The following is a 26,122-nucleotide window of genomic DNA, read 5'->3' as shown; positions in this document are numbered from 1 at the left end:
ATTTCATGAATCTCTAAAACATGAAAAGAAACTTGGTTGATATTAGAAGATATTTATAAAAGAGGTATATATCCTTTCATGAAGATAAATTAGAAAAATTATATAACATAGAATTTGAAGACAATGAAAATATCTCAATTAAAGATATTAGGATTAAACAAGATTTAGACTACGACTTAGATAATATTAATTTTCTTAGAGTAGATGATTTTAATTTAATTGGAAACATAAAAGTGGTTTTACCTCCATATATAAAAGATTTTACTCGGCTAGTAATTAAAGATTTAGAAGACGATAATTAAATTTAGAATTGTCGAGCTAATTTTGAGGAAGAAGATAATTACAATAAATTTGAGCATAACTTTTGTATCTCCTCAAATTGAAAAGTCAGAATTAGTGTAAACATTTCATCCATCATCTTTATTAGAAATTTTATAGAGTACTAGAGATTTTCTAATAATCTTAATTATAATATCATTTAGTCCCATATTGATTGAAGAGTATAGGAATCAAGACTCATAGGTCCGTCGGATCTTTTTTACTATCAAAGATGTCTTTTAGAGCTTATATGTAATAATTCAAATATATTATTAGAGATTTTTTAATAATTCTAAATTAATGATGAAAACTCTCGAGCTAATTCTGAAAAAAATAATTAGAATAAATATGAGCATAACTCTTGGGCTATCCATTTAACACACACTATCACAACACGGGTAGGGGGCGTTAAGTGCAAAAGAAGCAACCACGAAAGTCGCGCTCAAGCGTGCCTCACTGCCGCTGGCCCTCATGCCATCGGCGCGCTATCATCCATGCCATCTGCGTTACCACACGTGTCGCTGTCGGAGCCGTCGGATCCTCGGCCCCTCGCGACTCATGCGAAGGCGTCCGTGCCAATCATAAACCCAAACACGCGGCCGCACACGAGCGAAACCCTAGTTTCCCCCCATACCGCCCTCCCACGGTACCCCCCGCCTCCGGCCGCCGCCGGCACCTGTCTGCCCGCCGCCGACGCTGCCCGAGGCCCCGCTGGCGGAGCGTGTCGAGGGATCGCCCGCGGCCCGCGATCATCCGAGCCCAATCGCTAGAGGACGCCGGAGCCGCCTCGGAGCCCCGCCGGGGAAATCTGGTCTCGTCCTCTGCCGGAGTGGAGGAGGACCTCCAGCAGAAGGATCCGGTAGTGGGGAACGAGCTCTCAACACCTCCGATTCGTCTCCCTCTCACCGATTCGATGTATCAAGAAAAGGACTGTCTTTTCTGATTTGTTCCGTTGAATTTCGTCACTTTGGCTTGGTTAACCGAGATCCAGTCGCAAGAGTCCGCAGAAGAACTCAAATCCACGTGGGAGATGGCGAAATATTTTGGCAAATTCGCTCCTTTTGATTTCGTGGTACGGTTGTGTCCATGTTGTCCAAGCTTAGATCCGCCCAAAATGTAAGGGGCGTCGTTTGCTAGATCTTTGAAGCTCAGGGAAGGAGCAGAAGCAGATAAAGATAGTAAATTTAGCAAGAGATGGCGCAAGCGATGGAGAAGTTGGGAGGGACGAGCGAGGAGGAAGAGGAGGAGGGGATGGACATGGACGTGAAGGAAGAGGATGACGAGGACGAGGACGGAAGGATCCGGGCGATGGTGGCCGGAGCCGTGGAGATCGGCGGCGGCGGCCGGTACTTCCTCGCCCTGCCGGACCTGCCGCAGGAGTCTGGGGACCGGGCGGACGCTCCTGCGTCGGCGTCGGGATCGGGATCGGGATCACGGCGGAGCAGGCCGGCGGAGGAGAAGGAGCGTACCAAGCTGCGGGAGCGGCACCGGCGCGCGATCACCGGCCGGATCCTTGCGGGCCTCCGCCGTCACGGCAACTACAACCTCCGCGTCCGCGCCGACATCAACGAGGTCATCGCCGCCCTCGCCCGCGAGGCCGGCTGGGTCGTCCTCCCCGACGGCACCACCTTCCCTTCTTCCCAGGTCTCCTCTCTCTCTCTCCTCCTCCCCCTCTTTTGCTTTTGTTTTCTGTTTTCGTTTTCGTTTCTTTGCCCCCCTTTTTTTTCCCCATCTGTTTATGAGAAATAAACGCGAGGAAGAGAATTCTGGGGATGCTTATTGGTGGCTTTTGGTCATTTGGCGTTTCTTGACGTCTTACTTTGCCTATAAACCCCATCCACCACATCACATGCACTCTCGCTTCCTTCCATGTGCCACCCAAGCGATCCATTACACCACACGCCACCCCCCTCGAAGCTCTCCACATGCTCATAGTGAAGCATATGCTTGCTGCCATTTCTCCGCCAGTAACATAGGAATCAAGAAAAGAGTAGCAAACAGTGATCTTGATGGATCTACGCTTTGGCAAAACAGTAACCTTTCCGTGCCAATTGCGGCTCGACAGCCATCTGTGTCTCGCAATTCCACTTCCCAAAGTAGTCGATGATACTATAATTATTTCTCTTCTTGAGATGGGAGACATGCTGACGTTACTTCCGCCCATGGGCTTATTCTGCGCCGCCGTCTTGCAGGTCGGGAGGCCCGCCGCCGCCGCCGCCGTCGCCATCCCAGCTACGCCCACTGCCACAGCCGCCCCGCCGTCCCCTACTCCGCCCTTCAGGGGCATCGCCCCCGCCGGCGCCCTCCGCACGCTGGACCACCCCTCTGGCCGTCTTAAGGGCGTCTTCACCCCTCCCATCTCCGCCTACGACGGCCACTGCCGCAGCGTCGTCCCCGTGGCAGGAGCCAGCCGAGCTGGAGAAAAGGTCGCCGACAGCTCCCCTCTTATCGGCAGCAGCACCGACTCCGGCAACGACAAGCAGGTAGCAAAACTTGTTCTTGGCCCTGTTATTGACTTGGCATTCATAGATTTTGCTGCATTTACTGATCGTAGTGTTTGAAATGTAGTTGATGGATCTAATCCCCAGGATGCCGGAGCGGGACTTTGCAGGCTCCCCTTATGTCCCGGTTTATGTTATGCTTCCTGTACGTTCTTGTAGCTGTGATTTTTATCTGAGTAGATAAGATTACTATGACTTTTTAACTTAATCCTAGTGATTTTTTTTTTGCATATTTGTTTTTGTCTATTGTGATGATAGCTGGGTGTAGTCAATACGTATTGTGAGCTGGTTGATCCGGACGGTCTAATGGAGCAGCTGAAGAAATTGAAATCCATAGGGGTCGATGGTGTGATGGTAGACTGCTGGTGGGGGATAGTTGAGGCCCATATCCCGCAGCAGTACAATTGGAAGGGTTACATGCACCTTTTCCAGATTGTGCGAGATACAAAGCTCAAGTTGCAGGTAAACTTTTTTGTTTTCTTGTTATTTCATTTGCAGAGTTATGGACTCTCAGTGCATGGCTATTAATTTTTTTGGCAAAACAAATGCTGTTGCTCTTGGCCAAAACTTTTGCAGTTTAATGCAACATGTGATTGCTTCATTTGTTTATCACCTCTCACACGAGCATCTAGAGAATCTGTCTATGTATGCAACTGTGCATTCTAGTGAAGTTGGAGATAGAAGGTGGACACTTTTGCTGGTCTTTTCCACAAGCTATGATGAAGATTCCATTACTAGAACTACAATTTTGTTATGGTACCTAACTAGACAACTTTTGTTATAGATTTATATAATATGTGCAAATGTGCAATACATATACTCTCTTAATAAGCTCCAGGTAAGGTTCAAGCTGAAATTTGTATGGTGTCTTAGGCTAAAGATCTGGTAATTGTTCAGCAATGGGCCCTCATCTTGAACAGGCATGACCTGTAAAACTCCATCTGTTTTATCAGACATGAGAACCAAACTGGTCTGCCAAATTGTGAACCTTAATTTCCAGTAGTGGCAGAGCTATCTTGGAGTTTCTGTATGTAAACAAATGTTGATTATTCTTTTGCTAACCTCTCAAAAAGATATTAGCCCCCTGTAATTCATACAAAGATTTTGTGAAGTATATGATTTGTAAGATCAGGGGACTTCTTAAATCTGACCTAAAGTTTCTCTCTTCCATCTTAAATATGCTTCTACTACGTTGAACAGTACAATATGTTCTTACATTGGAGATGTACTTATAACCTTGTACTTGTAGAGCTACATATAGAGGCTTTTCTTTGAAAATGGAAGGAACTGATTGTCTAAGCATGTTTTCTAGGCTAAATTTAAATGTGGCTTAAATGTTGAGGTGGGTTATTTGGGGTGACAATATTGGGTAATTAAGACAAGCTGTGGCTGGTAACGATTATTTTTAGGACTTCTTCTGGGTAACCTGAATACTGATTAATTATCATATCAGTTCGATAGCAACTTGTGTTTATATATTTACTTAATCTTAATTGTCTCTAATTTCTTGATTTTCCCTTTTACACCAAAAGTTTGTAGCATCCATATACTCTTTGCAGATAATGCAAACCTCCTGGTGTGTTTGATCTGATAATTAGATTCTTTTGTTCTTTCAAGGTTGTCATGTCATTTCATGAATGTGGAGGTAAGGTTGGAGATGATATGTGTATTCCTCTGCCTCAATGGGTGGCAGAAATTGGCAGAAGCAATCCAAACATTTATTTCACAGATTCAGAAGGAAGATGCAACCCAGAATGTCTTTCTTGGGGTGTGGACAAGGAAAGAGTCTTACTAGGCCGAACAGCACTTGAGGTATTCATCTTCAAAATGAACATCATTGTGTGTTCTCTATATTAGTTAAGAGAACTAAGAGAATTTATTGACTCTTAGAAGTACTGGTAGGCCAAACCTGTGCCAGCATTATCTTTGTACTTCGTTTTCATTCATCATATATGGATATATCCATTCTTCCTTTTGTATTATCATAAGAAGGTTTTAGTTTGTATATGGTCCAGAAGGGGAAAAGTTTCAAAGACTAACCATAGTCTCTATTTTCACTACAATTTAAATTCAAGAATACATAATCAATGGAAGGATTTTTGGTTATGCACAGAGGATAAAGTGTTTTGACCTTTGATGTTTCTTGCATAACTAGAAAGAATGGGACTCGGGTAAATGAACTAAAATCTAAAAGATGTGTGGAAATTTCATTGGATTTTTTTTATGGTAAGTCAAAGTTAAATATGCTTAGTTGCTATTTATTTTTTATAGTTAAATGAGCTTTGCACACTAAAGTAATGGCTGACTTGTATTTCACTTTATTCTGAATTTATTTTGGTTTATTCACAGGTCTTTTTTTTGGATGGACAGAGGTCACACTTTTATAATATGCCAAATGACTGAAGTTTGGACATTAATCTTTTAATTCTTATTAAAATTTCTTGTAGGTCTATTTTGACTTCATGAGGAGCTTCAGGGTAGAATTTGATGAATTCTTTGAGGATGGTACTATCTGTGAGATTGAGATTGGGTTAGGTCCTTATGGAGAGTTACGTTACCCATCTTATCCTGTGAGGCATGGATGGAGATATCCTGGCATCGGAGAATTTCAGGTAGGCACTATCCCAATTTTTCTCCTCCCTTAAGTTGTACAATGAATCTTCTGACAGCTGCAGGTAATTACAGAGAGTTGAATTTTTGTTCTCTTCCCATTGTTGTCTCAACTTTCATGTCAATATACTTTGCACTCCTGTTTGTTACTGTTTAAGCCACTAAACATCTTTAATGTGGATCATCTCTGATATTTATTGATGATAGTTCTCTTTTCCAGTGTTATGATTCGTTCTTGCAGAAAAGTTTGAAAAAAGCAGCAGACGCTAGGGGCCACTCTGTATGGGCAAGAGGACCACATAATGCAGGTTCCTATAACTCCCAACCTCATGAAACCGGATTCTTATGTGATGGAGGAGAATATAATAGTCAATATGGTAGATTCTTTCTTGGTTGGTACTCGCAAGTGTTGGTGGAACATGGTGACAGTGTATTATTTCTGGCTAAATTGGCCTTTGATGGCTCATCCATTGCTGTTAAGGTCAGTTTCGATTGTTGGTTTATGAAAAAAATGCTTTCTCATTTGTCCTTCATAAACATATATAGAAAGCAACTTTACTTGTAATGGCATTAGCTTTTTTAATGATTAAACCAACAAGTAACTGCTTCACATATTCATGTGGCCTTGGCTGGAAAGATTTTACTTTGAATTCTAGGTTTCTTTCCTAACCTAGGAAAGTTTGTCTAGATGTCTGGACTAAACAATTTTGTTAAGTGAACATGGTGTTTGTAAAGATGGGTTAGTCTCAAGAAAAATGCTTGTCCTCAACGTCTTCATTGTTTACTTGCAGCTACTTTGTTTCTTAATAAAACAGAGAACCATGTAGTTTTTCCTGGATTCCGTAGAATTTAGTTTATTTTCATTAATCCATGTTAATATAATTTGTTTCATTACTTAATGTCATGGTCTTATCCAATGTGTTGGAGTTTCATGTTTGTATCTGTGCAGTTCTTGTTTATCTATTTTGAAGAAATAACCTTGTTTCTAATTCATTAGTTTAATATTACCTTTTCTGATTGAAACAGATATCTGGTATCCACTGGTGGTATAAAACAGCGAGTCATGCTGCTGAATTGACTGCTGGTTTTTACAACCCATGTAATCGTGATGGCTATGCTCCAATAGCATCAATGTTAAAGAAGCATGGTGCAGCTTTGAACTTCACTTGTACTGAATTGCACACATTGGATCACTATGAGGACTTTCCAGAGGCAATGGCGGATCCTGAAGGTTTGGTCTGGCAGGTAGAAAGTCCCAAAGGCTAACATTTATAGTTTCTTTCAAAGCATATTTGTCCCCCATGAGCAGCACATGTTAATATTTGGTTTTAATATGTTTATGATCTAGGACAGCAATCCTTGTGAGAAAACTAAACTTGTAGAAACTTTTTTTTTTTTTGGCAAATGCTACATCTTGGTACAAAGAATGACTTGGTCTCAAGTGTATATAGAACCAAGATTCTGGTTACTGCTTATTTTCTTATCTACATGTTTATTCCTCATTATTGTATTCAAATGACCACTTCAAATCCTTCACCTCCTAAAATATTCATTAGTTGGGACAGTTAATTCAACAATTTAAAGCTTGCCATTTCACTTTAAGTCTTTCCCTTTCTATCTGCATGCATCTTCCTGGTAATCATGTTAAAAGTCTAACCTAAGGGTTCTCATAAATTTTGAGAATTATAGTGCTTCTGATCCAATTAACATTCACTTGTGCTCATAATTTGTATAACCAAGTACATGTACGGGAGGCACACACAACAAGAGTTTGTCATATTGCCATACTCCTAACACCATTGATATTTGACATCAGCATATCAGACAAACAACATAGCCCATTGGTTTCTGTAAGCATAACATGCTCAATGATTTACTTTTGAGTTCTTTGATTAATTCATCCTTTATCCAAATCACAAGGATTATCTAGGGCATAGAGGTAGAGTTAGACAAGGGGAATTAGTGCTCTTGGAATTGAAAGTGGCATTATCTAGGGCGCCGACTGGAGGTAGAGAATGAAGTGATTATTTTATGATTGACAGTGAATATCACAGGGAGGAGCAAAGTGACATGAAGGAAGCCACCGATGGTTGCTGCCGTTGGCTTTGGGAAGAATGCATGGAGATACGATGGTTTCTTTTCCATAGGGTCTTCAATTGACCCAAATGAAATGTATTTGAATAATTAATATATGATATCGCTATTCTTTGGATGTTTTAACTTGCTTCAGGTTTTGAGTGGCTTCTTTAGGAGTGTCTCTAAATCTGCTGTCATATATACACAGCAGTGATTGTATTGTTTATATGAAACTTTTGGGAACAATAGAGATATAGACAATAGTTTTGACTCATGAGCTAGTGATGGTATCTAAGGGTTCTTGCATGATGTATAGTATTAAAATCAGCTTATCTTCTTTTTTTGTAATTTACATGGCACTGTAATTTCATAGAATAAAATACTACAAAAGATCTCTAATTTAGAATAAATAATTAATATCCAGTTATCTCTGTTGTTTCAAACTTGTTCTCAGTTGTAGGCATCTGACTTGCATTACATGGATTTAGATCATGTCTCGGTCTTGTGTATGGTCTCTTGTATCACATTTTTAACTAGTGGTGTGTTATTAGTATGCATATGCATGCTGGTATGGTGTTGTACTACCCATTGACATACATTGTCTCTCTACTAATTTGTTGCTACAAGTTGCATGGACAATGGTATACCTGTTGTGGCTAGGGAAATGCTTTTTGCTTCTATGACAGAGACAACGAAAATGAACTCAGTTAAGATAGATAAAATGAGCTCTGATGTAGGATACGTAATTAAATTCTTGATTCTGTTGTCTTGAACTATCCTCCTTATTGGCGTCTGACTTCCATTTCATGGCTTTACATTACTTATCCTTCTTGTCTACTCTTCATAATCACTGCTAAAGCTGGGGATGTGGAACTATTGTCAAAGTTCTGTTATTGCATGCGTATTAATTATATTCTGTACTACTCACATTGACTTGTTACTGACTTTGTTGCTACTGTCAGGTACTGAATGCTGCCTGGGATGTTGGTATACCTGTGGCAAGCGAAAATGCTCTCCCCTGCTATGACAGAGACAGTTACAATAAGATATTGGAAAGTGCCAAGCCACTGAATGATCCTGATGGACGGCACTTATCATCTTTCACCTTTCTTAGGCTAAGCCCAGTTCTCATGCAAAACCACAACTTATTAGAGTTCGAGCGCTTTGTCAAACAAATGCATGGTAAACACATAGCAACTTTTTTATACTGTATTTGGAGAATTTTTACAAACAAACAAGTATCTTTTCTGGAAGTCTAAATCATTCCAACTCTGATGATAGTTTTTCTAATGAAGTTTCCTATGCCCCTGTTGGGTGCCTAATCTGTATAATGCATCATGGTCGATCATGCTTTGATCCCAAGAATAAAATTTTATGCTGCATGTGCCTTATTTCATAACTAGATAAAACTAGTGTTTTAAAGCTCTTTTAGTCTTCACATTGCCCATCAAATTCTTTACCTATATACCTGCTACAACTAGCTATCGGATGCATTATATAAAATATTTTGTAATGGTCCATGAATCAAATTTGGCAAATAGACTAATATTTATCACTTTTTCTTTCTTATGTGCCTTAGAGACAATACTTCTCTCATACAGAAATGAAGTCTTCCCATGATAATTAAGATACAATATAGGAATTGGATGTGTGGAAAATTTTCATTTTCATTCGTCTTATGCTTTACAAATTGCATTATCATATCCATTTTTCAAAATCTTAGATTTGGATTGTCTTGAAGAGTTGTCTTGAGGCTGTGTTTTGGAACCCTCAGTCACCCTGCCAAAAAACGAAAAACACCCACCCTCGCCCACCTATCCACCCAAAAAGGTAAGAAAAGAAAGATACAGAACAACACTCTTCTTTCCCCTCACATGGAGTTAGGATTCTCATGGATATGATGTTTATTTATATATTTCTATGAATCATGAGGTTACTGTAAATAGCTAGTTTCTATTTCTTATTACTAAATTTGTTGATCTCTTATTTTATTTCATGAAATATTTCTTTTGGTAAGGAGTCCTGAACTATTTGCTTAAGGACTATCGTCTAGGATAACGGTTAATTCTAAGAGGAGGATACCAAAAGAGATTAGGTTGGTAAAGAAGGATGTGGAAAAAAAAGAAAACAAAAAGAAAAAATCTAAAGCCATTAGATTGTTAGGGAGATATTAAATGCTAGAGAATAAATCAAAACTTGGACAGCTGATTGAGGAGTGTGGACATCATATGGCACTTCTGAATTATGTGTAGAGAATGAAGTGTCACAAGAAAAATTCGTGAAGTGGTTTGCGCTAATAGGGCAAAAGTCTTTTTAAGTCTTTTACACACTTCTAACCTGGATGGTGCTCACTAGCAAAATCCTCTGATTGAAGCGAAGATGTTTGTGCTCTCTTTTCATAACCCATAAGACTTAATTGCAACTATGATGTTCGTTATAAAAGTTGGCTAATGGAATCTATTGAAGCGGCAGTTATCTTTAATCATTTGTTCATCCACATTCATATTTGTTGTGTAACATTGCTATTATTCTCATGCAGGCGAGAGTGTTCCAATGTGTAGATGACGAGGGGGTTGAAGCCCTAACTTGTTATCAGCTTCATCCCTCCCCGAAGGTAATATACTTCTTGACAGATGTAGGACACCTTTGTTCATTCGCTGTAGTAGCTTAAGGAGACTCTTTCCAGATCATGAAAATAATTTTTATAAGCAATGTCATGATGGAGCCATATTGCAATTCCTTTGATATCTATGAAAGAGGTGCTGTATTTACTTGGAAGGAAATGGGGAGCTCCAGTTCTGTAAATTCATTGTATGTCTTAATTTCCAGGAAATGTCAACAAAGTCTTACGAGTCCACAACTTCATCCTGCAATCTAACCTAGTTAAACTGGTGACTCTCTGGGGTCATCTTTGTTCATACTCAATGAAACAAGCATATATAATTGATTCCGAAAGATGTTAGATTCTTGTTGCACAAAAGTTTAATTCTTCTTTGTTTATAAATCCAACCTTCTTTTAAGTGCATTAAGAGATTCTGAGCAGGCCATTTTGTGATTACCTGTTTCTTTGGATTTGCCTGTTGATTTATGATGATTTCATCATATTAAAGTTAATGAATCAAGAACATTTGACCTATGGATTACTGGTTGGAAGTGTTGGTTGGTGCAGCGATTAATCTGTAGTTTCTAAGGTGACTTTATCTAAGAAGCTAAATGTTTCAGTCAAACTTGTGATGAGTTAGTGCAAGAATAGGCTCTTAATGCATGCGTTACATTCTTCATTTTGGGCAAAGAATGTGCAACATGAGAAGCAAATTACTTCAATCACACAGTAATCATGGTTAACTCTTCTTATCTGGTCGTAGTTCAACTTTTGTGGGAACCAAAAGTTTTCCTTCAACCCCCAAAAATGAGTTGAAGAAATAGTCGGAAGATGAGTTGCATTAAGCGTCGATGTTATTACACATCAACTGAAATAATATAGAACCAACAGAAAGTTTGAGACATCATCTTTATCTTCTTTTACTCACTCATACATGCATCAAGAATATGAAAAATAGATGACTTATTGACAGCAAAGAAAAAGAGAAACAAAGATGTCCACGAGTTGTTGAGCACATGAAAAACTGGCAAATGCCAACCATGTGTTGACAAAAAGAAGTATCAACCGTTTGATGTCGATTTGCGAAGCACCATGTGTCCGGATTCATCCTTCTCAAAAATTCGCTCGATCAGCTCATTCCAACTCATCCTTTGCCGGCTCCTGGTAGAGGAGGCCTGCGAATCATCATCTTCCGCCTCACTAGTTTTCTCATCAAATGTGCCGTAGGCTGTTGGCGAAAAGGCATCTGGAACAGACAATGTAACGGCCCTTCTTAGGGCTGCCTTGTGCTCCTCTCTGTGTTCTTTGGCTAGTGTTTCCTGCCTCTCCATCCTCTGCTTTGCTGGAATGTCCATGGTCTGTTCCTTATGAAATATCATCTGCATTTGATATATTAGGGTTTGTAGCATGGTTGATTCAATTGAAATCTGACAAACACGTTATGGAACACTCGGATAAAAAGAGTGCAAGGACATGAATGAACATTACTTACATCTAAGGCCCTCTGCGCTTCTTTCTCTATCCAAATTATAGCATGATCAGATGTGGCATTGCAGGAAAGAACGATATGCTCGAATCTCCCATCGACTGGTACTGCTGTTCGAACAACTGGTGGATATCTTCCAAACCTTTATCAAATTGAGAAGCATAATGTCAATCTATATTATTATACCATAACTCTGTCTAATAACATCATCATCAGATTATTAACTTCTTTAATCGTGAAATTGTAAATCTTAGCACCTATATGCTTCGGCATTAATCATACTTAATCAATGATGGATGTTCCTCTTTCTGCCATCTCAATGACAAAGATATAATTGTTATAATGCAATTAAAACATAATAAATATTAATCCAGTGACTCACAAAGAGACACTGATATTAATTATGAAAACCAACACGGACCGAAAAAGGTTCTTGATCATATCTTTCTTTAGTTAACAGATATTAATCCAGTGACTCACAAAGAGACACTAAATAGAAAAGAAAAACTAAGGAAAACATGGATGGGACAGATCCAACAGACTAGTCAGATGGATATGGTGTACAATAAAATCACAGGAGGTTCTCAAATTATGCAAGCTGATACACAAGTGGCTGGCAATGGGATGGATATGCTAAATCACAACTCTATCTGGATATGATACAGCTAATTCCATATAAAGCTATCATGCAAGCGCCTGTTCAACAATGAAGTAAAATAGATATGGTCCAGAACAAATAACCGATGCAGATAAAATAAAGGCAAGAGAATGGTAGTATACTAACTGAAGCATAGGACTGAGAAATAATGTTTTCTTAGACTGGCTGCTTACTACTAATGAAGAGAAAAATTGAGTGTGTGTGTGTATATACACACACACACACACACACACATTGTAAATAAACAGAGTGCCACTCACGAGAATGATAATAAAAATAAAGGTGGCAAAGTTCAAGAGACTGAATGCCAAAAGAATTAACTGAAGTACTGATGCCATGTTACATATGGATGTCAAAAGATATTGTTAATGATGCATAATAATGCTGATTCCCAAGTTAAGATATCAGTTGCTAGTTCTGTTTACAAAAACAAAATAAAGTTTTTAAACACTAAAAGAGGCGAAAAACACATTTGTTCTGCTTAGATGGCCAGTGTCAAATTCAATATAAGATGACCAGCAATCTTTATAAAAAACCGCACCTGAATGGTTTTCTTTCAACAATGTGATAAAGCCGACCGGGTGCATAAAGCCTTCTTGGATCTTTTAACTTCACATCTTCAGGAATACATGTGTCCCTCATGCATCTTAGGCATAGCAGACAAGGCAAGCTGTTGATGAAAAGACCATACAATCTATCTTAAATAAATTTAACTCCATAAGTCCTATAAATAATCTCATAAGAACAGAACAAAACTTGAAAACCAGAACAAACTCTACTTAGCAATCAATCACAACTTTTCTGCAGTCGACACCACTAACTAAATTAAATGGTAATTTGTATGTAACTAATCTAAGCTGTCATACATGTTTAAAGAAATTTTAACTAATTGTAATTTGTATGTAACTATGTATCAATCTTCAGATAAACCTATCTTTGGCTTAACACTGGGCTAATCTAAAGAATAAATAATAATGAAATGCAAACCTGAAAAGAGTAAGGAATTCTCAAGTTCAAAAGATGAACAACAAGCTTTAAATACTAGTTCTTCAATGTTTTACCAAACTTTTCATCATACCAGTAGTTTTGGAGATACCATAAAGCTGCTTGGTGAAGTATTAAGAAAAACAGTGAACAATGTTTTATAGGTGTTTCTAGAGATATTGTTTGATAAATAAGAGTATTAAGAAAAACTGACTAGAGACACTACTGCATTGCATTTACCAGAAGAGAGACTTGAAAATGTCTTCCAATGGAGTAGCTGTTCTAGGTAAGAAATCATCCTGGCATCAGAACACTCATAGTCAAGGTTGATATATAGAGAAAAGTGAATGAGGACTATATATCCAGGAAAAAAGTTTCAATATCCATAAAAATTTCTACACTAAAGAGATCAACAAAGTACCAAAAAGCAGCATGCAAGAAACTAGTTAAGCCAATACAAGTTATATAATAAAAATGTGATGTCATTAATTATATTTTTCTTTGGTTCAAAACTAGATCATATCACTTAGCCCAACAACTAAAGGGACTCTAACCAGCAAAACAAGATCTCATTTTGGGTGCCTCCAACTGTGACTATCAACCTAAAATATTATTGCCATTACAAACCTTAAACGAAAATTATTCAAGGGCAAGCAACAAATTAGACAATGTTATTCAATTAATTTTAATTTTGAAACTAATGCCATAATGGTCTAAGTCATAGACTCATGCTAGTACCAATTTATCAATTTTTTTCTTTAATGAATTTATCAAATGATTGAAATCATAAAAGAAGCAATCTTCCCACTATCGTGCAGGTTTATAAAAGTCAACATCCCCATAGAAGCAGAAGTGATCTTGCCATATTTATCAAACTACACGATTCAACAGCAATGTTACCAACGAGACAACTTTTTTCGAGATGGCCACAAAGATTAAGCTTCTTGAAAAATTTACCATGGCCAGTCATGACACTCCAGTCACAATACTATTTTTTAAGCCATGCGTTAGTCACAAGGCTTTAAGATGCTATGCAAATTTGGTGTCTCTTAACTTGTCCAGAACTAGTGGGTTTCCATAAATTAATGTAATTTTCTTAGACTGAACTTGTGCCCTAATGTCTCAACAAAAGCTCAATAACTTACAACCATCAAGTAGTTCTTCATGATGTTGTATAACTTATCTCAAAGAAACATTTCTGAAAATCATAAGCTAGTACATATAGTGGTAGTGAAACTTAGAAGTAAAGCACATCTTGTGGTCAAATTTAATAACTTACATCTTGGTAATTATTTTATCCTATGGAACTCCTCCTGAATTAGTTGGAACAGAGATATGCACATTTTTCTTGTAATATGTTAAAAATACAACAATTATCATCATGGACAATTAAAATGTGAGTGATTCATCCGAATACAGGATATCCATGATCTTCACAATGATGCTAAAGTCCTTAGCAATCAGAGCATGGATTATGACCAAAAGTACAGGATCAAATATGTGTAGGACATTAATTCTTGCACGAAAAGTCGAACAACCATGCAGTGGTATCTGTTGAATAAAGCATGCTATCGGTATGACCGTAAGTGCTATACTGCAGGAGAGTAAAGAAGGCAACACTTAAAATAATAAAAAAGACAACATTTAAAATTCTATAATTCTTTGAAAACTTGGTAGCTTGCCTTCTTGGTATCACCTTAGGAACTTTCTGTTGCTGCTTACCTTGAGGGTTCAGCAAAGGACAGTCGTATACTTATGCATAATGCAGTAATGCATAAATTTACTGAAAGAAAGCTCACCGCACATGAGTGAAACCAGATGTCTAGTAATAGCCTAAATATCTAATAGTGAGAACCTAAATGAAGATTTTAACAGCAAAATGATTTGCATTCTACAGTTTAGCTCATATGTTAATTTACTCTACAAAATATCCAAAATAGTCAAAATGTTCTCATAGTACATCTTAAGTTGCTTAGATCAATATCTTCTGTCTTCAAAGTTCATACATCATGGAGCAGTATCATTTCTTGACACTGCTCAGTCTGTTCTTCATAACGAATAAGTTACTAGAAAGCTTTCATAATTTATATTTTGGTTTTTAAGTATTTCCGATTATTTTAAATGACTTCAAGATCAAAATAAATCTCTTTTGTTGGATATCAAGAGATATATCAGGAATTTGAGCTAAGAATTGTCAACTTCAAGCTAAACTAGTATCTTCACATATGATGGTTTTAGAAACATTTCTCTCTGTTTTCTCCTAGATACAATGTCTGTTGTAGTAAATCTACATGGAAATACAACATAAACAGATGATTGTTCATATACACAAGGAGAAGTCACATATTGTTGGTCCATCATTCAATAAATTCCATGAGACTAATAATGTACCATGACAAAATTCAAAAGTCATTCAACCGGATTTTGCAACAAAAATAGAATTGACATGGAGTTTGTCACTATCCACTGCAAGAGTTGATTAAGTCATGTGGAGTCCATCAGCAGGTTAAGTAGTATCCAAATGGATGAATGCTGTGAGAAAAGAAAAAGATGATCTTAACAGGCTAGAAAAAAAGTAAAAATATTTTCAGTGACACTTTATCAAACCAAATAAAAGAAGAGAACATTCAACAACAAGAATTGAGGGCATAAAAATTACAGCAGAAGAGTTCTTGCCTGAAGTACAACAGAGTTAATTATATCTGCATATCTGACAGCCAGGTTTAACGACATACACCTTGCGGGCGCAATCGCAAAGCACCTAATCCTCTTCCTCTCCACATTTCCCAACTTGTCTCTGTTTTGGACGACCACCATGGCTAACATTGCGGCCACTCCTGACCCCAGAGAATGCCCCGCAAAAGTAAGCGTGTAGTTTGAATGCTTCTCCACCAGTTCTCTCAGGATATCACACTCGGCGTCCAATACCCACCCCGCCGCCTTCAGCAGGCCATTGTGCACATACCCTCCATCGAACTTCCTCTTCCCCAGGCTATTATCCAACAGGACGGCGTAGTCGCTCTCCTTGGCCAAGTTTAGGCCTCTCACTGCGACGACTATGTCGCAATGATCGTGATCGAGGTAGATCAGGTAAGGCGGTGCGCGGCGGTGAGTGTCCCGATACGACTTCTTGCGCACCACCCATCGGGGGTTCACGGCCTCCAGTCCCGGCAGCGCGTGGCGGGGGTTGTCGAGGTCGTCCTCGTAGTTGGCGAGAATGTAGCGGCAGAGGCGGGGCACGGGCTCGAACTCGTCGGCAGAGGCGAGGCCCCAGGTCTCGCTGTCGTGCCCAGCGCTGTGGAGGCAGCGCTTCCACGCCCAGCGGGCGCACGCCAGGCAGTAGACGCACTCGAGGAGGGGGATGCCGCAGACGATCGACATCGGCGGGAGTGCCTACCTACCGAGCATCGCCGTCGTCGCGGCAGCAATTTCCCGATAAAGGTGAGATTTTGACCCGGAAACACTGATAAAGGCAGGATCTTTCCGACGTGGGATGGATTTGGATTCGACTGGGGATCAAAACAGATGAGATTTGGAACTTCTGCAGGGGTCAAAGTTTGGATCTTGGAACTGGAGAGAGAGAGAGAAGAGAGAGAGAGAGAGAGAGGAAGGGAGCACAATTCCGTGGCGAAGCAACGAAGAAAACTAGTACCATTTCGTGTCTTCTAGGGGGTAAATTTATGAAAATGCCCCTATATTTTGTTTATTTCCTACTTGAGGCATCCAACGCATTATTTTCATTCAATGACCCTATAATCCCTTGTTTAACAGAAACACCATCTCTTATAAACCGGTTTATTATATATATTATCTCTTATAATTAATTATATTTAGTATCTCAATCCTTATATTTTTTAAAATTATATTATAATTTTTATATTTATAAATATTAAATATTTAATCTCATTTTTCTTCTACCATGAAAATACTGTATATGTTGAATGATAGATCGAAGTTGATAGAGTCAGTACGTGCTCGGTGGTAAGTCCTACGATATTTTCATTAACAAAGTCAATGATACGAAGAGAAACAAAATTAAATATTATACTTTTATAAATATAATAATCATAATATAATTTTAAAAATATAAGAATCAAAATACTAAAGATAACTAATGAATATTCGATCGAATTTCATACGAGGAATTAAAAATTTCGGAATGCTTTAATAACGAAGTTTGATAATATTAAACGATAAGAGTTGAAATATAAAATAGATTATATAGTGTGAATTTTATCTTTTTTAATCCAAATTCATTAAGAGATACTAAACTAATTTTGAGTATAGTATATTTTTAAAAAATAATTTTTATTTAGTTCTCACATAAACTTGAACATGAATTCTATCAACTATGTAATATAATAATAGATTTTAATAGTAAAAAAATATAAAATCTTTATTCATAGATTTGAATAGTCAAGGAATAGCCAAACACAAATTCAGCGGATTGAATAGATCCAAATATAAATTAAGAAAAGAAGGCATGTGTTTCATGAAAGTTAGGATTTGTGTCTTCATGCAATGATTGAAAGATCCATTTTCTCACTACACAACCAGCAATCAATCAGATGCCTGCACTTGTGGTCCAATCTCGTTAATTTTCAAAAAAGACAAAAAGAAAGAGTTGAGATGATGGGTGATGTCACTTAAAAATTGTATTTACGAACATATTTCACTTGTGGATTAAGGATCTAATACATATTTTAAATATGAATTAATATTTTTTAAATCATATTTAATTAGGATGCTATATTAAACATGTTCGAATGATGATACTACTTTACAGTTAGCATCAGCATTTCAATAATTTGCATGACATTAATATAGTTTTTAAAATTTAAAAATATATTATGAAATTATCTAAATCACAAGATTTCCACTATATAGTAGAAACACTAACCCTCATTTTCTCATCAATTCTCTCTATTTTTTTTTATCATTATTTTTCTCACAAATCTAAAATTTTATTTATTTATTTTTAAAAATTAATTTATATGGTTATATTTTATATTTATTATACATTTGGACCAGACCATTTTTTTTTAAAGATCATATACATTCATTTATCTATTAATGTAAATAAATAGATGTTTATATGTTTTTGAAAAAATATTTTAAATATTAAAAAGTTAAATTTATCACATAATATTCAATAAATTTTAAAATATTAATTTATCAAACAATGCTTATGTCGATTTATATTTAAAATACAAAATTTATCTATTATTTGTAAAACACTTCAATTATTTTATCAACATATATTAAAAATATAAATATATTCCCAAACGATCAAATGATTGAAGTCAAAGTTCTACTACTGATGTGACAAGTAAACATCACTTCTGATCAATTTGATCTTAGGAATTATTGAAGCATAGTTGTCATGAAATCACATCAAGTATGAATTATTAGGACAACTTGATCAATCAGACTGTCAATTAATTTGGCATAATAAGATGAGCTTTCTTTCTTCTAACTAGTGATCACAGTATCAGATTTCCAGTGCCATAACACAGAAACAAAAGAGGGGGGAAAAGTCAAATTCCAAACCCCAGAAGTCAAGTCAGATGATATACTGTTAAAAGATATGATGTAGAACATGATCACAAGGAAGAGAATTTTTTTCTTTATGATAATAAAGCAAGAAAAGGATATAAAAACGACTTAATAATAATACTAGAAAATGATAATATAAAGAGACAATTAGATGAAGATCTCGTTATATCATGAACAATAAAACTATATAATTAGATGATAAAACTATAAAACCATAAAATTTTATAAATCATATAAAATTATATGATCTTGGAAAGAAATTTTCAATAAATTGATTCATTCATTATAATTCTTTTATCTTTTTTTCAGACCCCAAGTTCATAAAAATATAAATATAAATATAAATATAATTACATCAAAACAAATAAACTTTTTTTTCACCTTGAATAGTTTAGGAAACTGAATTGACAAAAGCACGTATCATAAGACCTATGACATGAAATATCTGTAAGCTAATCAAACTTATTCAAATAAAAGATAAATTAAAATGGTAGAAAAAAAGACAACAGGAAAAGATTAGCATGAGAAGACAAGATAGCAAATGAAAGAAGAAAGATGGAACTTCGCCTTGCTGTGGCCTGTCTACATCAATTTCTCATCCATGCCAAAGTGCATGAGGAACAAACTGGAGTCCTCCGTGACAAAAGAACAACCAGTTTCTTCATGTAAGGAGCATGCTTCTTATGCACCTACTCTAACCACTTCAAATTACAAGTCAGTTTGCAGTTGTAACTCAATTCTATATCGCAAGATTATCAAATATAAGGAATATAAAACGAATGATGCAGCAATTAGAAGAGAAAGAAGAGGTCACTAACTACGAGCTAATTCATTTCTGTAACCAGAAAACTTGGCAGAAATATACTGGAATTTCATAAACAGCTTTCAAGTATAAGCATTGCTTTTTTGTTGTGCTAAATTAAATTACAGAAGTTTGGCAATATGAAAGGGACCTAATTGGATTTAGACCTCCATTGAGTGAGCCTTTTCGCTTGAAACTGGGCAAGCTCCATCCCACAGCTCTCTTAGTTCATTTCTTCTCCAAGAAAGGAAAATAACAGGTCCTAAGGTAGATGGCACCTGCAGTAACACCGCTTAGTAAGAATGCAAGTAATCTATGTGATCTGACAGTCATTCCTTTTGATTGATCAGAATTCAGAAAATGAACATTTAATTTGCACTAGAATTTGATCCAATGTGACTTGGTATGAAGTTCAAACTTACCAGATAAAGAAGAGCCGGTTGAGGTGATTGAGTCAAAATCCCAGCAGCCAAGGCACTAATCAAGCCAATTGCATATCCAGAGAGTGAACACCACAGATATTTGTTCTCTTTTGAGGAGGATTTTTCTGAGGGGATACCCATATCTCTAGTCTTCCTATGGTCAAAACAGAGGACCAAAGCTACAAGCATGCCAGGAATAGCCTACAGTAACAACAAACAGTGATAGGTGATGTCACAGGCATTGCAATCATCATTTTCAACTAATATGATTCACTAGCTCAATTTTGAGAAGGTGGAATGATTTGATATCTAAGTAATACAAGGTTAGCATGGTGACAAAGATTATTTTGCAAGCATACAAATGTTACATATATGGCAATGACTATGAGCTGCAGAGTTCTTCCGCATCAAAGTGATTGACAATGATTATTTGCTTTGGACAAAGGAGAAGGTGATTTAGGTTCTTCATAAGCTACAAATATGGTGTTACAATCTTAAGTTAAACAAACATTACCTTTTCCTGTAACAAAGGAAAGATTGGTCATTAGCTCATTCCAACAGTTAGATGCAGAAAATTAAAGACAATCTTGCTTATGAAAGTCACACCATTCATCATCAATCATTTCATGTTCCTACACAAAGTTTGTGTGTTTCTAAGAATAAATTCCAACATATAATGGCCTTAATCCTGGATAAACTGTCACAAAGAAATTTTTCTCTATATACTTGCATGCATTTCATTTACCATCTTCAGAACCACCTCCACTTTACCACCTTCTGCGCCCCCCATATAATGCTGTAGATGGTAACGGAAGAAAAAACAGTCATCAAATGTAGAGGAAATCAAGCCCTAGAGCTCATAAAAAGAGAGGGGGAAGATAAAGTGTGGTTTGTAAAGATATTAAGGTTTGTGAATATCCGGGTCATCTAAAATTCCTAGAGGGGAAATGTGTTAGTAAATAAAAGAAGACCAATAAAGTGATTCTGTTTAAAACTTGTGTTTCAGTTAGAATGTTGGTAGAATTACATGCCATTATTTCCAACAAGAAGATTGCATGGGATTTGAACCAAAGTAGATGCTGTAACATCAAAACCCAGAACCATGATCACACCACATACTTGGTAAAGAAAATGTCCTTCTCTACATAAAAAGTAGCAACAATGATCATGGCCAATTTTTAGATCCAAAACTCAAGAAGTTTCTGAAAGCATGACTTGAAATGTTAACTGAAATTCAAAGCAGAAAGGCATGTAGAGTGCATAAACATGTTTACTACATTAAAGAATCGAGGCAATAGCAACCATGCACGAAACAGAGGGTCGCCAGTCTACTATTGTACCTTATGTCATCAATCATCATATACCACCACTCTCTCGCTAAGTTAGACTATAAAGGAAAAACCATGGCTAGGGATACACAGTGTACAGGCACACAATCATCTATTGTATCATCAGCTGATGTCCCCATAAGTGCTTGTTGGCATGCACGAGCATGGTAATCCATGATTACATCAACAAATAGGGCCCAAAAATCAACTGATTGCATGCAATAAGTAGGTTGATAACCCCATGAATCACAAGAAACATGATAATGACATTGTCCAGCTGTTCCTACAATATCATTGTTTTGCTAAAGCTTGCTTGTCATATAATTCGCTGATCTGACAATTTCTAATTTTCAGTTGATAAAGAAAATGAGGTGTCAAACCTCTCCAACCTGCAGCTATTTTTCATAAATAAACATAAGAATAATGTGATGCAAGATTGATTAAGAAATGGCCTGCAGCATAATAGGGCCTCATATTAGTAAAGTACTAGGACCTAGCAAAGATAAATCTGATAATTTCTCATCAGAAATAAGATAATAGCAATTCAATATCAAGAAGATGCTCCAAGTATAGAGTAGGTACATGATAGTAGCATGAAGATATCAGATTTAACAGAGAAGACATGTGAAGTAGGGCGAGAAAAGGTTAGAAGAAAGAATATAGAAGAAAAGCTTCCACAATTGACTTGTAAAGTTTCTTCAAACAAAACGTAACATATAACTATTGCCTTCAAACGCAACATATTGGACAACACGCCCGAGTCTAAAACATATATATTCAGACAGATAATTCCACTGTCTAGCTGACAACACCCTTAAGGAAAGAAATGGGTGTTTCAGATTTTAATACCAACAAGTTCATGGCAAACTTTTCTTAGCCCAGTAAAACACCTGTTCCTGATTTATCTAATAACTTTGTGCAATACTCAATAGTGAAAATCTATGTGCCGAACCCCAAATAGTTAGGACGTTATGACTTATTGTTGCTGTTATGAGATACAACCTAGGCTTTGACTGAAACAATTAGGTTTTTGGTCTGGTCTCATTTGCATTCAAGCCTTCTTCACTTTGAGTCCTCCTTTATATCAAGCAACTGATTCTCATTCCATGAGTCATCATCATCATTTTCTCGAAAAGCAGATAACTTACCTACTCCATGGCAATTGAGACATCACTTTTGCTTTCAATGATTTCAAAAAGCGCAGACATCCAGTCTGCTATCTCAAGATTATTCGACTTTCATCAACCAATCCTGAAATGCCAAACTTGCTTGCAGCACTTATCCAATATCTGATTTTAGAGTTGAACAACCCTATGGGAGGATTGAAACAATTCTACTGCAACCCTAAATCACCTGAAGGTTCAGCATTATAAGGTTTTTTCTTTTCCAAGTCTTAATTTCAGATGCACAATGTCAATGATTACAACATTTGATATTCGTTAAGAAAAAATTAAAGAAGACAACCATGAATGTTTGATGTGACTGGAATATCATTTTAAATATAGAATGATATAAATTGAAGACTCAGCTGCCATCAAATTGCAAGCAAATTGTAGCATACCATGTCTCCTAGTCCCAGCATCATGTACTCCCCACCACTGGCTCCAGTAATTACCTGACCGCCCATCAAATTTCTTGGGAAGATGAGCTTGACAGGTAGCTCCAACTTCTTTGTAATTAGCTGTAATCCTGGAAGGCTCAAGCTGGTTGCCACCTTGTGAACTGGGTTAGATGCCTTCTGTGTTGCAACTGAGACCATAACATTTGCTCCAAAGAATCTCTCCGAGAAGAAGACCCAGAAAATATCATAGAGAAACAAGCAAACGAGAAGCAATGCGCATATTTTGATATTAGGTAGTCGCACATGGCTGACAAAAGCTATACAGATGCAAATCCCCAGGATGTTGTTCAGAATCCAATGCCCAGTAACTAGCCAAGCTGCCACAGTTCCTATGCAAAACAACAGCAAAATTCCTTGCGTCCGAGTGAATGACTTGGAACAGCACCTAGAAACCAGAGGGTCCATTAAACCAAACCGTGATCTGATGTAGGCCATGTATGGTGAGAGACAGAAGTAGAGAGCAGATGCTGAAGCGACAGCAGTGAAGGCGGTTATAAGTTGGGATACTGATGAGAAGAGATAGAACATCAAAAGAAGGCTACAAGAACTAGCAAGGGGGATCATAAGTGCCTGGGACCGGTCTAATGTGATCGATGCCTCTGAAAAATCCAGGTTCCTTTCCATTTCCCTGCCATGATCCAGAGCTCGTGAAGCCGAAGAAAAAGTCACAAAGATTGCAGTTACGACGAGAGTGAGGGATGCTGGTTCAAGCAAGTAAGCAAGCTTCCATAGGGACTCCATAAGAGAAACAGTGCCACAAGATCCCCTCTTTATCCGCTTTCACACTAAAGAGACATCAACCGAACATCTAAGAATCAGTGACTAAGAGTAGAAAGCTCTATCTCATGTTTTCAGGCACAAATACTCCAAATTACTTGGTGGGTACACCTGAAAGAACCTGGACAGATCAAGTAGCGCCGCTGTTATGCTACAAGCACCGTTGCATCAGATTGAAACTTTATTCCCACATTCGGCCATTCATTATATGAGAATCGAAGAATTCACGGAAAATTAAGACAGTCTTCATCATGATTCATGCATCTTAATGAAGGAAAAAAAACAAAAAAGAAATCGAGATACTATTTTAGATGGAATTGAGAGGGATCCAGCAGAACTCACCTGTAGATCTGCGAAAGAAGTAATCGGTCGCCTCCTCTTCCACGAAAACAAGACGATCCAAGAGGGACCGCGGAGACGAGGAACGAAGATAAGATGTTAGGGTTTGTGAACGAGATAGGAGTTTTAGGGCACCGAACGGATTTGGACTCCGATCGATCAGGTTTGGAAGCGCTTCCGCCTCGGAAGAGGTCTCGCGAGGCGGAGTCGCGATGACCAATTACTGAATTGGGATTGACTTGGCATCGGGGACGGACGAGTTACCGACATGCCTACCCGACTGTGCCCACCCCACTACGCGACATTTCCCTTTTTCTTTCTTTATTTGGTGCTTTCAGGTCTTAAGATTACTCTACTTGGGAGTACTCGCAGGTGCGCAAACATAAACCAGGAAACTGTGCCATAACGCTGTACGGGATCAAATACTCGTCAGTAAGTGAAATCAGATTTTTAATGAAGAACAATAAACTATATAACTTCATGGATCGTCAATTTCTTTCCAAAGAATGGGATTCCATTGAGGTTTTATGTCGAGATTAAATCTGACATATCATGATTGAATCAATATTTTACGGGTTATAATTTATTGAATGCAGTTCTTAATCCTTAATCTTTTATTCAATGATCTAATATATCATCATTCAATCAATATTTTAGATATAAAATTTATCAAATATAATTTCGAACCCTCAAGAATTCTTGCTAATAAGTATAGTGTGGAGCTCAATGGAATGAATCGGCTTCAAGTCCATACTATGATTATTTTAAATAAACCAAAAATAAAATAAAGATAAGATACAAACTCCAATATCATAGAAACACTTGTGAATAATGAGCAGTTGCTCTTCGAACGAAATATAAACAATTAATTTAACCTAATTTTAAAATATAATATAATTAAATATACAAAATTTGATTTCACTGTATCTAATAAACAATTGAGATTAAAAGAAGAAGCATGTGTCTACTTGGTGTCAGCTGTGTTGTCTTAAATCCTTAAATTTGATTTCAAGTACTCTTTCTTGTTTTTGGGCGCTACGACACAAGAGAAACTCCATGAACTCTACCGAGAAATCATTATTAGTAGCCACTGTTTATACGTCGATCAATAAGAGAAGTCATTATGAGCAGTTACTGCATATTATGGGTGCAGTAGTCGGTGGGGAATTTCATCAAACAGGTAATAAGCAAACCTTGGAGGAAGACACGGGAGCAATCTAAGAGGAGATCCGAGGGGATGGAGGAGGCTTCTTCAAAGAGCAGGATGACTTGAACGCTTCGATCTGCGCTTGGCACTTGACGTAGTCCCCTTTGTTCTCCTCCAAGCATTTCTTCAGTGCTTCGACGTCACAGGGAGACAGCTTCTTTCCACTACTTTGAGCCTTCCCATCCATGCTGTGGTCCATAAAAGACCAATCCAAGAGCTTCAACTCTTTCCTGCATCAGCATCCATGCGTTACATGCTCTGCTTTGGAAGCTACAAATACACGAAAAGATGCCTGGTTCTTAGAATCCATACCGAGTTACGTGGAACCGCGTGCAACGCCTTCGTCGTACGCGGTGGAGTCGACGGAAGCGTTGGGTTGTGCGTGGCGAGAGCGCATAACAGGGCGAGGGCGCATCTCACAACACGGGGTTAATTACAGTAATTACACGGGGCTAATTGTTGATTTGCCTCAATTGTCCCGACGAAAAACATAATACGTGACATAAAAATGATGAGTAAAAAGATAATTTTATTATGTTTCTAATAATTTTATCGATTAAAATATAATTTATTAAAAATAAAAAGAAAGTTAAAATTATTTTTTTCATCACTTTTATATCACGTGATATCATGTATTATATTTTTCGTTAATAGAACTGAGGATGTTAAAGCAAATGAGATTATTTATTTCACTTTCAGAATTATAAAAATCTAGAGATATCAATGAATTTAATGATATAAATTTGAGTAAAACGTTTGGTTGGAGGGTTAAAATTATGTTAAATAAATAAATTTATTTTATTATTAATAGAGAAAACATGAAAAATATTTTTAA

At 37.3% G+C, this 26,122-nt stretch overlaps 3 protein-coding genes across 10 annotated transcripts; 1 reads left to right on the top strand and 2 right to left on the bottom strand.

Annotated features, from left to right (window-relative positions):
- Positions 1-730: 730 nt before the first annotated feature.
- LOC103983160 (beta-amylase 2, chloroplastic) lies at positions 731-10,467 on the top strand. Of its 4 annotated transcripts, none has more exons than XM_009400346.3 (10): positions 731-1,962; positions 2,511-2,801; positions 2,887-2,964; positions 3,078-3,281; positions 4,437-4,631; positions 5,267-5,431; positions 5,650-5,910; positions 6,456-6,674; positions 8,468-8,687; positions 10,045-10,467. In XM_009400346.3, exons 1-10 carry the CDS (start codon positions 1,513-1,515, stop codon positions 10,068-10,070), a joined length of 2,109 nt encoding a protein of 702 aa, XP_009398621.1. In that variant the 5' UTR covers positions 731-1,512; the 3' UTR covers positions 10,071-10,467. The 4 variants fall into 4 exon arrangements, with proteins under 4 accessions (XP_009398621.1, XP_018685590.1, XP_064948692.1 ...); XM_018830045.2 differs by lacking the exon at positions 10,045-10,467 and adding an exon at positions 9,229-9,352 and having other exon boundaries at positions 1,364-1,962; XM_065092620.1 differs by lacking the exon at positions 731-1,962 and adding an exon at positions 2,124-2,414.
- A 476-nt stretch (positions 10,468-10,943) lies between these two features.
- LOC135598580 (uncharacterized) lies at positions 10,944-16,842 on the bottom strand. Its single transcript, XM_065092619.1, has 5 exons — positions 15,912-16,842; positions 13,476-13,534; positions 12,793-12,921; positions 11,600-11,735; positions 10,944-11,486 (listed from the first exon to the last, which is right to left on the bottom strand). Exons 1-5 carry the CDS (start codon positions 16,614-16,616, stop codon positions 11,169-11,171), a joined length of 1,347 nt encoding a protein of 448 aa, XP_064948691.1. The 5' UTR covers positions 16,617-16,842; the 3' UTR covers positions 10,944-11,168.
- Positions 16,843-19,599: 2,757 nt separating this feature from the next.
- Positions 19,600-25,724, bottom strand: LOC135598579 (signal peptide peptidase-like 1). Of its 5 annotated transcripts, none has more exons than XM_065092616.1 (5): positions 25,600-25,724; positions 25,274-25,517; positions 22,905-23,862; positions 20,016-20,216; positions 19,600-19,871 (listed from the first exon to the last, which is right to left on the bottom strand). In XM_065092616.1, the coding sequence occupies exons 3-5, from the start codon at positions 23,703-23,705 to the stop codon at positions 19,755-19,757; spliced, it is 1,119 nt and encodes a 372-aa protein (XP_064948688.1). In that variant the 5' UTR covers positions 23,706-23,862; positions 25,274-25,517; positions 25,600-25,724; the 3' UTR covers positions 19,600-19,754. The 5 variants fall into 5 exon arrangements, with proteins under 5 accessions (XP_064948688.1, XP_064948689.1, XP_064948690.1 ...); XM_065092617.1 differs by lacking the exons at positions 25,274-25,517; positions 25,600-25,724 and adding an exon at positions 24,084-24,462 and having other exon boundaries at positions 22,905-23,749; positions 23,853-23,920; XM_065092618.1 differs by lacking the exons at positions 25,274-25,517; positions 25,600-25,724 and adding an exon at positions 24,084-24,462 and having other exon boundaries at positions 22,905-23,749.
- Positions 25,725-26,122: the final 398 nt, after the last annotated feature.

The sequence above is a fragment of the Musa acuminata genome, chromosome BXJ2-1 (genome assembly GCF_036884655.1).
Source record: "Musa acuminata AAA Group cultivar baxijiao chromosome BXJ2-1, Cavendish_Baxijiao_AAA, whole genome shotgun sequence".
Taxonomy (NCBI): domain Eukaryota; kingdom Viridiplantae; phylum Streptophyta; class Magnoliopsida; order Zingiberales; family Musaceae; genus Musa; species Musa acuminata.
This window is presented reverse-complemented; position numbering and strand designations above follow the sequence as displayed.